Source organism: Spermophilus citellus (genome assembly GCF_964194105.1).
Source record: "Spermophilus citellus genome assembly, chromosome: 3".
NCBI lineage: Eukaryota > Metazoa > Chordata > Mammalia > Rodentia > Sciuridae > Spermophilus > Spermophilus citellus.
This window is the reverse complement of record NC_138184.1, coordinates 143,045,086-143,058,880: the sequence shown is the minus strand read 5'-3', so window position 1 is coordinate 143,058,880 and position 13,795 is coordinate 143,045,086. Positions and strand designations below refer to the sequence as shown.

Below are 13,795 nucleotides of genomic sequence, written 5' to 3'. Positions count from 1 at the left end.
GTGCCACAAAACTGGTTCAATTACATATATTTTGAGCACAGATTTTTAAAAACCAATCCCTGTCAGCAAATTCTCAATCAGTGGCTTCCAGCCAGTTTCCTTTGAAACAAAGTCTAGATTCTTCAGGCCCTGACACTTAGGTACGTGTTTATGGTAACTGAGGAAGAACTCCTGATGCCACAGCAAGCACTGCCTTCTGCCAGTTCAGGAGGTCCTGGGTCACAGTGGCACAAGAAGGTCACTGTCTTCCAAGCCAAGTAAATTCCACAAATAATCCAACACTGAGAAGGGGAAGGGGAGAAACAAAATAACATGATACAAATTATTTCCAGTTGATTAGCTGCTTGAGAATAATATCCTTCACCAAGAAACTCGGTCAGGAATAGTCTTCACTTTCAGAACTGATTGTGGCTGCCATTTTTCCCTTGTGTCAAGTGCAAAACTCATAGAGTCCAGATGTGCCTTTGACTTTCTTCATGTCTTTCTGCCTGACTTAGGAGCTAATGGGCTTTTGCCCAGCCAGGTCTTTCCCTGCAACCCTCCTATCCTCCCTCAGCACTGAACAAAAACATCTCTTGGTCCGTTCAAATAACCAGGCGCTTCCATTTTTCGCCATGAAAGTAACTTTGTCTTCTCCAACAGCACTCCGTTCATTAGAGATTCTCTGGACATATCCTATAGGGTGAAGTACTTTGCCAGAATTATGAGGATGAAAAAGAGAGAGCACCTACTTTCAAGGAGCCCTCATTCTAGAAAAGAAGGCAGACGTATGCACAAAACCCAGTAACTCCAGGAAGATTGGGTAAGTGCTATAATAGGGCTCCAAGGCTTATCTCTATAACCCACTACCCACAAACCCTGCTCTCGTTAAGTCCCCATTGGTTCATGATCCCACAAACGCCATTGCCCACGATGCAACTGGCAACCTGTAACTTCATCAAACAAGAATTGAAGAAACAGCTCAATTCTTATGTCTACCAAAGTCTACAGAAGTAACCTTGCTATGGGCCCACATCCTGTCCCACTCTCCTTCCAAAATCCTCACATGGAAGGGAAAATAAATAAAAAGAAGCAACCTTAGATATGCACACACACACACACACACACACACACACACAGGATGCTGGGGGAAAGACATGAGTTTGGCAAGAAAATACAAATAACAGAAATTAATTTTTCTCCATTTTACCCTTCAAACAATGAGGATTGAAGGTATGAGCTTAAGGAAATTAATGAAGTACTTATTAAACAGAGAAGGAGGAAGTTTTCATGAACGTGTCACTTTTAGGGGGTTGGCATTTCTGAGGGAGGTTAGTCCTTTGGGCAGAGTTTAAGAAATAGGGTGAAAATAATACAGGACAAGAGGGCAGACATCCCATAATAAGTAATTATGCAATTTTGCTTTGGGCTTCCTTGTTGAACCATCTCCCAAACCAGGGTAGCCCCAGCAAGGAAACCACACGTGCAAACGCCCAACAGTGCCTGGCACAGAGTTGGAAAGCATTTGGAAAGACAATGCAGGCCTGGCATTTCTGAGAGAGGTTAGTCCTTTGGGCAGTATGAAGGATTGAGAGTGTGCACACACTACTTCAAATGTGTTTTCTGCCACTTAAAACCCTGTATGTTTAGGTAAAGTACTTGCATTCTGAGTGGAAGCAAACTGCCTTTCATTGTGATGGTGAGGGATTCATGAGATGATACATACATATTTTTCTACTACATAGTAACAAAAGACAGTCCCTGCCCTCACCATATACTTGAGATCTTGGAACAATCCTTGGCAACACAACAGATTCTAAATAAATCTAATCTCACTTGTCTTGCAAGTGGTAATTATAATGAGTTTACAGAGCTGAATTTTTTTTTCAACCACACTTCTTGGATTAAAGTGGAAGGGAAGGAGGAATTTAGGTTACTTACTGTTTGGACAAAGTCTTGGTGATTGTGCATCTGGAATAAGGGTCACACCTGAGGTTTTCATTTTGAAAATATGGATGCCATCAGTTAGGCTGCTAAGATTCCAGATAGAGTGGTCATTGTCTTGTGAAAAGATAAGACGAATTCATTAAATTACCTGAATTCCTATTTGGAAGTGGTTTACATGAATAAAGCACTACATACTCTAAAAGTCCTATATTAAAAATATTAACTTTCTTCCTTCCCCCTTCCTCAGCTTTTTTCTGCACCTCTTATAAAGGAGAGGAAAGACTTATTCCACTCTATTAGCAGGGAGGTTGTTTTGTTTTGTTTTGTTTTGTTTTTTTGTTAGTGACTGTTGTAAGTTATTTTTTTTTGTAAGTTATTAAGAAGAATTGAACACTGACGACAGAAGAGTCATTAAAATACTGATAACTGAACACCTGTACTTTTTCTGTTCCAAAAACACCATATAATCAGTTCTTGTCCTTCTTTCCCTCTTTCTAAACATTCTCATACCTGAGCACTAATTGCTTTTTCCTTTTGTTTGTTCAGTCTTGACACTGATATCCGGCATTTCAAGACAATATTCTTACTCCAAGCAATCCCTGGAATCCCACAGTGTCTATAACTTCCTCCTCTTCTGACTTCTTTATATAGGGACCACACCGTAGAGACCCCACTATTACCGCAGATGCCCAAGTTCTGACACCAGTGGTCCACACCTCAAGTCAGTTCTGAAGTCCCACCTGTGTTCTTTATCTTCTCTCTGCAACCCATTCTGTTCACAACATAACCGCTGCATTTGCAAAGCCTCCTAACATCTCTCAGACTTCAGATCCTCCTAATGCTGACATTGGAATGAGCTTTCTAAAACACATGACATCCTCTTTCTCAAATGCCTTCAATGGCTCCTAACTACAAACGGAAGAACATATAAACTTCCTGTCATGAAATTCAGTGTCCTCCACAGTGAGACTCCAACATAACTTTCCAAAACAAAGTCACATGACCCCTTCACAAATTATGCTTCGGTCCAAATCAAAATCTTCCTCCTCCCCTGACCTTACTCTGCCTTTTACAGCTTTATTAAATATACTTCTAGACCAGTAGGAGAAACTAATCAGTAGCAGTTGAAAGATAATGCAATCTAGGTGGGGTGGAGAGAGTAGATATATACTGTAAAATTCTTTCAACATTTCTGAATGTTTGAACATTTTCATTATCAAACATTGAGAGAAATATTGATTAAATGAATAAATGGGTGAGAGAATGAATCTCTCGAGATCAAAGCTACCTCCTCCCCAAAGAACCATACAGGTACAAAATTATGCCAAAAAGTCTTTTTGAAAGATGAGTAATGGTATATGAAGTCTCCAAAAGGAAAGAAAAAAGGATAGCTCCAGAATGTCTAAAAAATTATTTTCACCAGTAATCAAACCTGGCCAAGTTAAAGACAACGACTATCTAGAATTAGACTACTGTGAAAAGGTTAAGAGATAAGCCCCACCTGTGTTAGAAAGATGCCGTGAATTTGCTTCTTCATAATATTTATTCTAAGAACATATCACTGCCCTCTCCATCATTACTACCCTGTCTTGTCTCCAGGCTTTGAGCTAAAGCAATAAAAGCAAAGCATCTGATTTCACAATCAAGGCTATACCTGCCAATAACTTCCAGGGAAGAGAAATCTCAGTACCCTGGTTTCACTTTTGTTATGTGTAGGAGCCTAAGTTTTATGAAGAAAGGGCCTGATGGCTGTCTAGTAAACTCAGTTAAGTATTACTTAAAACTTCAAACTTGCAAATATAGCATAAAACTTCAAAAGTTCAAAAAGGTTCCTGGTTTTGACAATAAGGTACAGTTCTGACTTTCTGTCCAGCTTAACCACTCTCCCAAGTCAATACAGATTTTTGTTTATTTTTTGCATTGCTGGAGTATCCAATTCAGAGCCTCACAAATGCTAGGCAAGCTTCAGATAGATTGATAGATATTAATGACTTGTTATTCTAGAGGCAAGTTTCTGAGAAACTTCCCCAGGCAAGTTCTTTTCAATGTTCTTAGTTTAGCCCATAAACCCCACATTATAAAATTATTGGGAATAATAATCATGTTTGCATTTTTAAATGAACCATACTTCCTATTAAGAATGAGTCATTAGTGATTTATTTACCTTGGATATTTGCATGCTAATAAAAGGGTATCTAATGCTATCTGAGGCAGTACCTAAGCTCTTCCTCTCTCACTTTGTTCTGTGTATATTGGGGTAGCAGATTTTTCTCTAACAAATCATATGCATCTCCAAACAATGACAAATTCATTAACAAAATCCAGTCATACTGGATGAACTCTCCTAAATCATTCAAACTGTCAGTCCAATCCAACCCCACCTACTTTTTAGACTATTTAAGCCTAGCTAGACAATTCACAGTAGTCAAGCTATGGAACCAACCTAGGTGCCCTTCAACAGATGAATGGATAAAGCGAATGTGGTATATATATACTCAGTGGAGTTATTATTCAACCATAAAGAAGAATGAAATTATGGCATTTGCTGGTAAGTGGATGGAGAATATCATGCTAAATGAAATAAACTAGTTCCCAAAAGCCAAAGGTCTCATGTTTTCTCTGATATGCTGAAGCTAGTCTAAAATAAAAGAGAGAGAGACAGGAAGGGAACAAAGGGCGGTGTTGGGGGGGATTCCATCAAAATACAAGAAAGACTGGTAGACTAGTTAAAGGGAACTGAGGAGGTGGGAGGAGAGGAACAGGATAAGGGCAGAACAGTGTTATGAATCTAGCCTAACTTTCCTATGTACATATGTGAATATTCCACAGTGAATCTCACCATCATGTATCTCTGCAAGACACTAAGAACACAAAACAAAACTGTAAATAAATACCAGAAAGATCCGGGGTGGGGTTGTGGCTGGGTGGTAGACTGCACACTGAGCACAGGGGAGGCACAGGTTCAGTCCTCAGCTGTGGGCAGCCAGTCTGAATGATTTCGCATTCTCCTTCCCTGAACAGAGAGGCTCTGAATGTTATCGCTACATCTCGTAGTGACCTAGACGTTGCCCTGGTCCAGGAAGTCTTCAGACTGAGGTGTGTCACCCCATGGGTCGAGCTACGCTTCCCTGTTCCTTTTTGATATCACCCCTTTGCCCTGTTTGGGATAGAATGTTCCATGGAGATGCCCTTTGTGTGTCCCCTTCTCTTGCTCTGCCTTTGGGTGTGGCCTTCCTGGATGTCAGTCAACCTGCTGACAGCAGACTAAGCTAGACTCAACCCCCTGAAACCCGACCCCTTGCCTCATTTGAATGGCTTCTCCTCAATAAAAAAGAATCAGCATGTGCTATCTCGCTCTCTTTCTGTGGACCCTTAAGGTCAGAGGAGCCATCACAAGACCCCCAAAGAAAAAGGTATCTCTGTCTCTTGTGTGGTTATTTCATGTAGCCTAGTTTCCCTGGAGTGATCCTGAGTGTTTTTGTTGCAAGCACCACATAAAAATAAATAAAAAATAATAATAGCAGAATGGAGTAAAACAATTTTTTAAAATAGAAAGATCAGTAGAATAGAGAGAAGGACAGAAGGGAGGGAGGAAGAGAGGGAAAGAGAATTACTGGGCACAGAATTAGAGCAAAATATTTCCATACTTTTAAAATTATGTCAAAATGAAGTCTGATATTATGTAAAACTTAAAGGAACCACCACCACCACCACCCCAAAAAGAAAACAACTGGGGGGAAAAATAGCCTAGCTAGAATCCTACTGTAGGGCTGGGGATGCAGCTCAATGGTAGAGACTTTGCCTTGCATGCACCAGGCCCTGGTTTCAATCCCCAGCACTGAAAAAAAAAAATGTTTTTTTTTAAGCAGGATTCACATATATTATAGAGCCAATTATGGCCCTCCCAAATAATCAATGCCTATAAAAAAATTAGTAAAAACATTTTTTTGCTAAGAACAAACATTACAGTGTAAAGAATTTCCATTGTACCTCCACTAGCCTGGGTACACAGTACAGTTTAGCAAATCCAGTCAGCTGAAAGATCTTGACAACTGTAGAAACTTTCATATGCTAACAAAAGTCAGTATACTGCACTTTTCCAAAAGTGTTCCAATTCTCATTTTGAACAACTTTCTTATAAGCTACTTATCATGTTAGTAAAAATACATTCTCATTGGATTTTTTAAAAAAATATCTCCTTTTATCTCTATGCTTACTCATTCCACAGGGGGAAAAAAGTTAAAACTTAGGCAACGTTGAAGGGGAAGAGGAAAAGCAAAGAAGAGTATCTCCTTCCTCATTTACTGATGAGAAAATTGAGCGTAGGGAAGAAATAATGTCCCAATGTCACCCAAGTGGTGGGTACTAAAACCAGCATTCCAGCACAGCCTTGACTAGCTCCAAGACCCAAGCACATCCTACTGGGACCCACTGAAGCTGGAAGGAAAGTAGAGGATGCAGAGGTGACTATGAATCATGGGCAACCACAGTCTTTATGTGTCCTGAGTTTGGAAGATTTGTCGTCACTAATCATAATGCATAAGGAAGACTACCTTTCACTGTGTGCTAAGTGCTAAGTAGGCACTTTCTATATGTTATTTCTAATATAACAATTCTGTATGTAAAAAGAAGTGACCATGGTCTCTGCTTTCCAGACAAAGAGACTGAGGCTTCGTAAGCTAAGTTAAATGCCCAAGAGACCAAGTAGTGAGGTCTAGAGTTGGGGTTTAAATCTACACTTATGCCCAAGCCCGATTTTTTCCCCCTGATACCAAGCTGAACTGCAAGGTCTCAAGGACCAAATCCACTTGGCAGGGAGCTGCTACTTCTTGTCTCTCCAAAGCCCAGGTTTTCTCCTAATCACACATTTCCAGCATTATAGCCTTCCTGGTGTGTTCTCTTTTCTTTCCTTAAGCTACATCTCCTTGTTGGGGGTACACTGAAATCCAAGGTGCTTTCCACTTCCCCTCTTCCTCAGCATCCAAGAAATCAAACTGCCCACAGAGACACATTGAGGAAGAGAGGAATGTGTCCCATCTCCTGTGGCCCCCTGCATTGGAGGATGGGGGCCTCCGCAGCTTGGCATTCTGTATAAGGGCTCCCGGACTCGAAGTTGCATTCTGGCATGGAAGAACCTTGGCTGCAACTGCCTGGGATTGTGCGTGGAGCCTTCTGGAATGTTCTCCGGCTGGAAGCACAGAGAGCCCTTAAGTCTCCTCCAACTGAAAAATCGGACCTGACCAAGACCTCCCCATTTTTTCTCCCTTCTTGTCGCTGAGGGCTCCTGAGACCTCTGGCCTTGCGCTCCCTGGGTCTGGTGCACCGAAGCTAGGCTCCCAAGGCAAGGGGGATACCTCTCCCGCTGGCAGGTGGGGGTTGTTCCCTGTGCAGTGTGCACAGACTCCAACTGGTGGGTCTGGGGAGGGCCCTAGGGCGTGAGCATCCCTCTGGTCACCTGTATCCTGTGCAAAGCCCACTCTTAGGAGGAGTGCTCCTCTAGGCTCCTGTGACCTAGACTTATAGTCAAAGGTGTGTCCCTACCTCCAGGTCCCTAGCTGGGCTGAGTCAGCACTTTCCGTACCAAGAACCAAGCAGTCCCAAGCTGAAATCTTAAAAATAGCAGAGAAAGCATGGCTGTGGTGCAGTGCAGTTTGGTTTGTTCCTTTCTTTGTTTTTGTTTTGTTTAATTTTATTTTCCGCTTTTGGAAATCTGCTGAGAATTTCACCCTTGTTTTTTTAAAAGTATTTCCCAGTTCAGAACTTGTAAGGGGCGTGTTTGTCTAGAAACCAAGCATAGTTTGTTCCTGTTTTAGTTAGCTTTTTCACTGCTGTAACTAAAGCACCCCATGAGAACAACTGTAGAGGAGAAAATGTTTATTTGTGGGCTTATGGTTTCAGAGAACTCAATCCATAGACAGCTGGCTCCATTCCTCAGGGATCCAGGTGAGGCAGGACTTCATGGTGGAACACTGTGGTGCAGGAAAGCAGCTCACATGATGGTCAGAAGCAGAGAGAGAGACTCCACCATTCTCCAGATACAAAATATATACCCTAAAGCCACATCCCCAGTGCCCCAGCTGCCTTCAATCACCCCTCAATTAATCCCATCAGGTGATTAATTCACTGATTGGGTTAAGGCTCTCACAACCCAATAATTTTCTCTCTGAACCCTCTTGCATTGTCTCACATGTGAGCTTTTTGGAGACATCTCACTTCCAAACCATAACAGTTCCCATTATTTTAAAAAATCAGCATGCATTCATTGATCTCGTTAATAGTGAGCAGTGATGACATCACTGCAAGGACTCCTCCTGCTTGACTGCATAGGAACCTTAGAGTAACCTGATGTCTTCTGTACCACACTCATATTGAGACTTCTGTTAAGTAATCCATTTAGGGTCACATTGCTTGGGAGTGACCTGAGTAAGTATCATTAACCACCACTAGGAACTGGGTACTAAGCCTGACCACAGGGGGATTTAGAACCTAAAAAGGCAGGAGGTGTAATGGTAAGTAGATAAAAGTAAGTCAAGGAAGGTCTCAGTCCCAGCACCAGCAACACCAACTGGGAGACAAGATAGACCACTGAGCACCTTCCTACCCTAGCCCATTCTTTGGCTAAGTGTGGCTGCATAAGTGAACCCAGAGGAAACCAGCAATAGAGCAGCCCAGTCGACCCACATAACAGGAAAAAAAAAAATTGTTTCAACCCATTCTCAAGGTAGAGTAGTTTGTTATGCAACTAAGGCTAATTGAAGCACAAGCTTTGTAGCCTGAAACAAATTACTTAATATCACTGAATCTGAGTTTTCTCCTAAGTACTTACGCTACCGGGTTGTTGTGAGGACTAAAGGAAAAACTCCATTTAAACAATGTAGTCAGTGTCCGCAGCCATCATTTGCCATCATCCGCCATCATAAATAATGCATGAAAGTATTTTTACCCACCAATCCTTTTATGGAAAAAATATTATTGGTGGAAAAAGAATTTTCCTTTAAGGCCAAGATCTATCCACCTTAAATTTTCAGGGTCCCGAGCAATAGTACAAAAATAAAGGTTCATATACCAGTTGCCTAAATATTTAAGTTCCCAACTAAGTTAACAAACTATTAGGCACCACAGGTTCCATCTTCCAACCTTGATAGATAATATCTTCCTAATGATGTGAAAGGCCAGGTTCAAACTCCTGGATGCTCTATACTTAAATGTGGGACAAAGGGAGAGCTGGTTTCCAAATCCTGGTCTGTAGCCACCTCCTCCCTTCCCACAGGACTCCAGCCAGTAGGTGAGAGCTCAGTCCAGCTCCCCCAAAACTATCTCCCTGCCCCCTGCCATTCTCTTGGGCCTTGAAGTACGAAGGCCAGAATAGAATAAGTATTGTCCGCTCACGCTAGTGTAGTCATTGAGAGGCAACACTCCTGCTTGTACCATTTGGGGAGGGAATTTGGGGATCCTGGATACTTAGAACAATATTGAGGGGATTATGGACTTGGGGATGAGGGAATACAATTAATGAATTCCCTTGGACTCCTCTCCCTATTGGGAGGAGTACAGCCAGTCAAGACACAGAGAAGAGACTTCTAATGGATGAATTCTGGACAAGGGCCCCTTGGGCCTAAGTACCAGGACAGCTACTAGCCCACAAATGCCTGTCCCCAAAATGAAGCCAATTAAATGAAAACCAAACTCGATGTTATAATAAATACAGAACAAACCATTCTTTGGCATTGTTATTTAAAAAACAGAAGGATAAACACTGTGGCTTACAAAAACATCAATTGAAAGTTTAGATTGATTTCACAATCAATTTGTTCTGAGACTGTTCAGTAATATCTAGTCTCATTTTAATTTTTATTTTGCTTCCCCTGGATGAAAAAATGACACACATTCACTAAAACAAACAAACAAAAAATACAATTACATTTATTAAGATACAGCCATGTAGTACATAACAGTGTCAACAATGAACCACATATATAATGGTGGTACTATAAAATTATAATGGAGCTGAAAAATGCCTATCGCTAGTGACATGGTAAGGTCATAGAAAAGCACATTACTTATGTTGTTTGTGGCAATGCTGTATAAATAAACCCACTGTGCTGCCACTGTTATAAAAGTATAACGCAAATAATTATGTACAGTACATCATACTTGATAGTGATGATACATGACTACTATGGGTTTATGTTAATGGTTTACTAATATTACATTTTTATTATTTAGAGTGTGCTACTTCTATTTTAAAAAGCACATTTTGCCATGTTACACTGGCAGCAGCTTTGTGAACCTTGTCATGCATCTCCTGATTGCATCATTTTCCCTTGCACTTGATTTAGTCTCATATTGTGTTGTTCATCGTAGCTCCTAAGCATACGGAATCTGTTACTAATGCCATCAGGAAGAAGCAATGTCCTGATTGCCATAGAAACAAAATTAAAAGTTATTCCTATAAAGCTGCAAATTCAGTGATGGTCATTGCTCTCCAGTCAGGCATATCCCATTCTGTTACAGCTAAGATTTTGAAGAACAAAGTGACAGAAGATGGTGAAAGATCTGCATTATTGAAATAACAAACTAATAAAATTCAAGAAGGACCTGTATCAAATAACTTCTAATAATCTGGATTGAAGACCAGACACAGAAGCAAGTCCCTTACAGCACCACAACAATCATGGCCAAGGCCAAAATCATGTTTGCAGTTTGGGGAAAAAAAATACTGGACCCAATTGTGAGATTGAAGCTACTGCTAGCTCTGGTTGACTTAAAGGATTAAAGAATCATTATTCAGAGCTGGTTGTGCTGGTACACACTTGAAATCCCAGTGACCAGGAAGGCAGATGCAGAAGGATTGCAAGTTTGGGGTCAGCCTCAGCAATTTATCGAGGCCCTCAGCAACTTATCATGACCCTGTCTTAAAAATTTAAAAAATTTAAAAAGAGCTGGGGATAACCTCTCAGAGGTTAAAGCAGCTCTGTGTTCAATTCCTGGCACAAAACTAAACAAAACAAAGAAACAAGAATCATTATTCATTACATAATGTGAAAGTGAGTGGTGAGTCTACAGGTGCTGATATGAAGGCAGCTCAAGAATTTTGGGAAACTCAAAATAAGCTGACTGTGGAAGAAAATGACTTGCCAGAACAAATCTTCCATATGGATAAACTTCCCTATTCTGGAAATGGATGCTTGGAAGAATTTTCATCCAAGTCAGTGCCAGGTTTCAGGGCTTTTAAGGACAGAATAACAGTCTTGTGCTGGGGCAGTGTTACGGGCCCTTTGTGATCTGGCACAGCAAGGACCCCCAGTAAGAAGTCATGCGTGATCAGCTTCTCTTCCAGTTCTTCCTGAACTGCCATGCTGGCCAAGTGGAGAAGTTCTGCTGGAGAACAGCACACCTTTCCAGAGTGTGTTTATGGTCGACGACTGTCTGCACAGCCTCCTTATATTGGATCTTTATCCCAATATCAACGTGGTGTTTTCCCCTCAATGAATCACTTCTTTGATTCAGCCAGTGGATGAAGGCATGATAGCAGCTGTAAAGGCCTGCCCCCCGATGAGGACCTCTGCTCAGGTTGCTACTGCAACCAAGGAGGCGACTGTGAATACACAGCTGCCTTTCTGGAAGGATTACACGTCTGTGACTGCATCAAGAGCCTTGCTTGGGCTTGGGATGACGTCACCAAGAATGTCTGAATAGTATCTGGAATAAGACACTTCCGACATTTGTTCATGGGAATGGACAAAACTCAACAGGCTGAGGTTGAGAGGAGAAACACCTTTGCCCTGCATGTGGGTGAGGGTATCCTCGAGGAGCTCCTGGAGGTGGTTCCTGAGGAACTGATTAGTGAGGAACAGGAACAGGGACATGTAGCTGAAGAACAGGCAAGAGAAAGGGAGATTTCAGGAGAAGAAATAGTCAATCCCCAAAAAAATTCATAGTGAAGGGCAGAACAAAAGCTTTGCCGGCCACAGTAAACCTCTTTTAAAAAAGTGTGAAAACATGAACCCCAATTCTGAAAGATTTTCAAATATAGAGAGGAATGATCCTCCCACATTATCTGCTTACAAGCAAATCTATGATGAAAAAAAAAAGAGCAAACCCCTATGGACATATTTCTGAAAAGAATAACACCTCAGGCAGGTCCCTCGGGAGGGATCCCAGAAGAAAGTGTTGAGGCCATAAGAAATGACAGCTGTAGGCATGTTGCTGGCCTGAAGGCCTCAGTGGGACAAGATGTGGAGGTGGAAGATGGTGACGTTGATGATCCTGACCCTGTGCAGGCCTGGGCTAATGTGTGTTCATGTCTGCATTTTTGACACACACACACACACACACACACACACACACACAAACTTTAAAAGTGAAAGAATAAAATATATTTTTAAATAGGGGAAATATAGAGAAAAGATATAAAGAAAGGAAATATTTTTATGTATCGCACAATGTTAGGGTCTGTAAACAAGTCAGGATGGTGCCTGGCATTTTGCCAGAGGGAGTGGTTTGTGAAGTAATGCCAGCGAGCCATTAAGTGTGGAGATTCCTTATTGGTTGACTGCTGTATCTAGTTTATGTTAATTAAGATAAGCTGTGTGGAATGTATAAATACCCCTCCTGTCCTACAATAAACGGCTCCCACTCCTGCTGTATCAATCTACACAAGTTGCTCGTCACCCCCCCCCCCCCCCCCCCCGTTAGTTTGCTGCAGCCGGACTGCGGCAACACAATGTGTGCTTTAAGCAAGGTGCTGCTACAAGAGTCAAAAAGTTTTTAAAACTTATAAGTTTACAAAGTAAAAACATTATAGTAATCTAAGATTACTTTATTAATGAAGAATTTATTTAAATAGATTTAGCATAGTCTAAGTGTGCAGTGTTTATAAAGTCTTACAGTAGTTTACAGTGAAGTGCAAGGACTCCACTCACCCACTGGCCCAAAGCATCTTCCAGTTCTGCAAGCTCCACTTATGATAAACGTCTGACATAGGCGTACCCCTTTTTATCTTTTATACTCTGTTTACTGTACCCTTTTTCAATATTTGGATATGTTTAGATTTACAAATACTTCACTGTGAAGTTAGATTTGCCTACTGTACCCAGTACAGTAACATGCCCTATGTGGGTAGCCTAGGGGCCATGTACTGTGTGCCAGAGTCTAAGTGTAGAGGGCAATATACCATCTGGGTTTGTGAAGTACACTCTAGGATTCTTGCACGATGGCAAAAACAGCCTAAAGACAATTGCTCAGAATGTGTCCCTATCATTAAGTAACCCAAGACTTAGAGTCAAAAGAAGTAAACCTCATTGCAGTTATGTAAGTTTGTAGCATTTATATTTCTGAAGTTAATAAAGCTTAAAACTTCACTTGCATGTTTGGGACACACTGTATCTGTGTCTATTTATGTTAGGTCTGTGCTAGACACACACACACACGAAAAAAAAATAGACAGTCTTCTTTAAGAAATTTGCAGTTCAGCAAAGGGAGGAACTTAAATTGATCCCACCATATAATATGATAAGTGCTGTATTTGGGGCCCATAAAGAGTGCCTTGGGATCATAGAACAGGGAATGAGTGCCTGCCTGAAGGGCCAGGGGCATGTCACCAAAGGAGGTGACATGAAGCTGGACATTGAAAACTGAAATACCATTGAGGGGAAAGGTAGCAGTTCAAGCCAAGGAGCTGTGTCCTCCAGCTGATGCTGTGTTCTGGGAAGGATGGACATTTCATGCTAGACATGTCCCAATGGAGCACACCATGGCTCTACTACCACTGAACTTAGGAGCTCAGACTGATGTGAGCTTGGAAAGGCCTTTACTGCTTAGCTGTGGAGGCTCATTCAAAACTGATCATTCATAGCTAATAGATTGG

At 41.4% G+C, this 13,795-nt stretch overlaps 1 protein-coding gene across 1 annotated transcript in view; it reads right to left on the bottom strand.

Moving 5' to 3' along the window:
- Positions 1-1,950, bottom strand: part of CPVL (carboxypeptidase vitellogenic like) — a gene marked incomplete at both ends in the record, with an annotated part of 126,950 nt that extends 125,000 nt beyond the window's left edge. Inside the window, one exon of the mRNA XM_081288182.1 lies at positions 1,921-1,950. Coding sequence (XP_081144308.1) covers positions 1,921-1,950 — 30 coding nt within the window. The remainder of the gene's footprint in view (positions 1-1,920) is intronic.
- Positions 1,951-13,795: the final 11,845 nt, after the last annotated feature.